Here is a 4,132-nt window from a genome sequence, read left to right as displayed (position 1 = left end):
CTGGCACGATCCGATTAGCCCGTGTCGTGCTGCCAGGCCAGCCCGAAAAAACCATCCCGTTTGGCCAACTATACCTTCTACCGCCCCTAATTGCCGGAAGTTTAAAAAATTGAGGGTGGATTTGCAATAGGAAAAGGGGTCGAGCCCAGTTAAGTGTCGCAGCGTGGACTTGCAATTGAGACAAAAGGGGGTCGAGCCCAATTGCATATTGATGGTGAACTTGCAACGGTGAAAAAAATGAATCGGGCCCCAGTTGTGTATCGAGGGTGGACTTGCAGCTGGGGCAAAAAATGGGTTGCTCTCCTCCCCCAGTTGTGTATCGAGGGTGGACTTGCAACTGGGACAAAAAATGCTCGATCTCTCGATTACGTATCGAGGGGGGACTTGCAACTGACACAAAAATGTGGGGGCCCCAATTGCATGTCAGATATGTAGTTGGACTTGCAATTATGATAAAAATGGGTTGGGCCCCAGTTGCATGTCGAGTATGGACTTGCAATTAGGACAAAAAAGAGGCTAGCCCCCGGTTGTGAGTTGGGGATGGACTTGCAACTGGGAGATCGGGCCAAAGTTGCGAGTCGAGGGTAGGATTGTAGCTGAGACAAAAATTATCGAACCCCAGTTGCAAGTCAAGGGGGGACTTGCAATTGGGAGAAAAAGGTTGGGTCCAGTTGCAAGTTGAGGATGAACTTGCAACTGGGACAGAAAGGATCGAGCCACAGGAATGACAGGGTGGAGATAGGGATTTGGATATACTACGGCTGTGTGTGTGGGGGGATTTGCGTGGAAATGACAATTCAATTCCAATGGTCAATTCTGTGGCAGCCAAATAAGTTGAACGAGGAATCCCACAAACGTAAGTGTTTTCGTAAAATGTTCATGCTTTAGAAAAATGTTTGAGCATTCAAAACATGTGCCCATTTTCATAAATTATTCACAAATTCAAAAAAATTCATGTTTTCTTTAAAAAAGTTGATGTTTTTCAACAATTTTTGGGAATTTTGAAAAATGTTTCCATTTAAAAAAATTGTGGTTTTGGGAAAGGTTTCATGTTTTCAGAAAATGTTCAGATTTTTTAAAAGTAATCGCATTTCAAAACTGTTCAGGATTTCAAAAATAATTCGTATTTTCAAAATAATGTACGGAATTATAGAATTACAAATATTGTTCACACTTTTCGAAAAAAATATGGAGTTCCAAAACTTCTTTGCGTTTTAATAAAATTTTGATATTTTAAAACTGTTCACCATTTTTCAATAATTGTTTTAAAAAGATTTCAAACCCGACGCTACAGTGAGTCCTTAAACACTCGCGTTGATTACACAACGCGCCAGGTCGATTCCGGACAGGCATGCTGCATCTTTTTGTGACATTTTGTACTTGGTCATCGCCGTGGGTGGTTGTGTGCCTGTGCGCAACAAGAAATTGGGTTGGACAATTTTTTAAATAAAGAAACAGCGGGAGGGCCACAAATAGGTTGGTGATGTCATATTAGATGTAAGATGATATCTCACATCTAAATGTAACGTAGTCACACCCATTTAACTTTTCTAATCCTTTATCCTAATAAAAAATTTACCCGTCGAATTTACGGGTAACGGATACCCATTGCCGTGTTGACATTGAAAAGATATACTACAGCTAATACAAAACAAAGCCTTAAAAAACAAATATCTTCGAAACTATCGAAGTTGCTCAGACGACCACAGCGGAAGAAACCACGGCTTGAGACTTTTCGACCGGCTGCACGCGATCGCTAAGCCAGCAAGGCGCGCTGGCTAGCCGCGTCCATAAATAAATAAATTATAATAAAAATAAAAGTCGTCGTCGCCGCCTCCCTCGCCGTCGACGACTCACCGCGGCGGCGTCGGTGGTGGCCGGACACCTCATCCCCGGCCCACCATGCGGGAGCCCACCAAACCCCTCTCCCCCCGCCCAAGCCGCGGCCGCTGCCGCCTCTGCGGCCTCTGCCTCGGCTCCGCGCTCCTCGCCATCGTCGTCTCCACCCTCGCCCACCTCCTCTCCCCGCCGCCTCAGCCTGCCCCCTCCCCGAGCTTCTCCGTCGTCATAGACGGCGGCAGCACAGGTACCCGGGCCCACGTATTCTCCCTGGGGCCCGACGGCCGGCCGGATCTGGCGCGCTCCGCCGTGATGCGCGTCTCCCCGGGGCTCTCCTCTTTCGCCGCGGACACGGCGCGCGCGGGGGAGTCGTTGCGGCCGCTGTTGGAATTTGCCAAGGACAAGGTAGGGGGCGAGGGGGCCGCCGCAGCGACAGAGGTGCGGCTGATGGCAACCGCTGGCCTGCGGCTGCTCGAGGAGAGCGTCCGGGAGGCGATATTGGTGTCCTGCAGGAACGCCCTCAGGGCCTCCGGGTTCCGGTTCGAGGACTCATGGGCCAAGGTGATCCCAGGTACCGCCAATTTCTTCATCACCTTACTAAAGAAAGTAAATTATTGCATGTCTATTATGGTTGGCCTTTAACTTCTTAAAACAACCAGGTAACATGATCATTTCTTACTGGTTGTTACTACCAGCATGATCATTTCTTCCCCAAGAAATGAATTTGCTCTCTCTGTGCCCCCATTTTCCCCTCTAAAGTGATGATGTGTATAACCTAAGATAACATCAACAAACTGAGCAAATCATGGGGCATGGAAAACATTGATTGACTGATACACATAATGTTGAGCAGTATGGAACTGACTGCAAATTAGTTTTCTGTGGGTGAGGGTGATTGCATGATGGATCTAGATGGTTATTGTGTCATTAGCTGAAATATGTCTGAGTTGTTTTTTTTACTTTGGCTGGTATGTTTCTTGTTTCTTATACAGGTTCTGATGAAGGCGTCTATGCTTGGGTTGCGGCAAACTATGCTATGGGCACACTTGGAGGTGATCCTCACAAAACAATTGGAATAATTGAACTCGGGGGTGCTTCAGCTCAGGTTCTCTCATGAACACATACACGGTCTGCTCTCATGTGTTGGATCTGTTTTGTTTAACCATGATGCATGCTAATAAGATCATAGTGTAGTCGTGCCTAATTCAATATCTATACACATAATGGGTTATTGTTCTGTTGTATTGCAAGAAATGCAGTTTCCTGCTAATGTAATTGCTGCTATTTGTTTCAGCTGACGTTTGTTTCCGACGAAGTACTTCCTCTGGAACTATCAACTAATTTTACTTTTGGGGAAACAACATACACCCTCTATAGCAACAGCTTTCTAAACTTTGGACAAGTGAGTTATTTGATACATCGAATCCTGTTTTTCACGGTTCTTGTCAGAGATTGAATAGTTCCCAGGGATCTAAATGTCATCCATATAACAGTGTGACACTGAGATTCGTGTGAATAGCAACCAAATACATTCCGTTGCATGGTTCTTGTCAGAGATTGAATAGTTCCAAGGGATCTAAATTTCTCCCACATAGCAGTGTGACTATGAGATTTGTGTGAATAGCAACCAAACACATTCCGTTAAGCTATAATTTGTTTCACTAAGAGAAAGCTATAATTATTGGTACTGATTACTACCAGTTCATTGAACGAGGCATTTCATATCTTGAGCACTGTTAAATGCTCCCAAACATCAAATTGCGGCCCGCGGATGCATTGAATATGCTCACAACCCATAAGAAAGAGAGTCATGCTTCATGTCTAAAGTTACGTCCTCCGGAACTTGGATAGAAAGTTTCAGATTTCTTATCTCAAGTTTCATGGTGGTGTTGAATACAAGTAAAGTCTCAAAACTCAAATTTTGAAGAGTTCCTTGAGAGTTTTAATTTTGATAATCAAAGTTCCAGACAAGTAAAATTTCAAAAACATGATTGAAGCAAATTGTTATTGAGCTTGAAGTTTCAAAAGGTAGTTTGAGCAAGCTTCCTGAAGTTTTAAATTTTCAAAAGAATGTTTATGCAGTCTGGCAATGTTTTAGAAGAAACATCTATAACGCTATGTGCCTGTCCATTTGGTGAGATATACACAGATCGGTAGCTGCATGGTTTCCATGCATTGTGGTTTAATGTGTTATTTGCACCTTAATTAATTGACCCGCGAAAAGTGTTGTGAGGTTCATTTGTTACGCATGCTAAACACATATCCCAGGGATCTAATAGGGTGTGTGTGTGTT

At 44.3% G+C, this 4,132-nt stretch overlaps 1 protein-coding gene across 2 annotated transcripts in view; it reads left to right on the top strand.

The window, feature by feature from the left end:
- The first annotated feature begins 1,716 nt into the window (after window positions 1-1,716).
- LOC123143692 (probable apyrase 6) overlaps window positions 1,717-4,132 on the top strand; it is a 4,934-nt gene continuing 2,518 nt past the window's right edge. The window contains exons 1-3 of one of the 2 annotated variants that reach the window (XR_006470981.1): window positions 1,717-2,410; window positions 2,832-2,944; window positions 3,134-3,241. Coding sequence is in view for 1 of the 2 variants with exons in the window: in XM_044562645.1 (XP_044418580.1) it covers window positions 1,903-2,410; window positions 2,832-2,944; window positions 3,134-3,241 (729 nt within the window). In the remaining variant the exon portion in view is untranslated. The remainder of the gene's footprint in view (window positions 2,411-2,831; window positions 2,945-3,133; window positions 3,242-4,132) is intronic. The other variant, XM_044562645.1, reaches the window with a different exon arrangement.

The sequence above is a fragment of the Triticum aestivum genome, chromosome 6D, assembly GCF_018294505.1.
Source record: "Triticum aestivum cultivar Chinese Spring chromosome 6D, IWGSC CS RefSeq v2.1, whole genome shotgun sequence".
NCBI classification, from domain to species: Eukaryota; Viridiplantae; Streptophyta; class Magnoliopsida; order Poales; family Poaceae; genus Triticum; species Triticum aestivum.
Note: the sequence above shows the minus strand (reverse complement) of the source record. Positions and strands in the feature narration are given on the sequence as shown.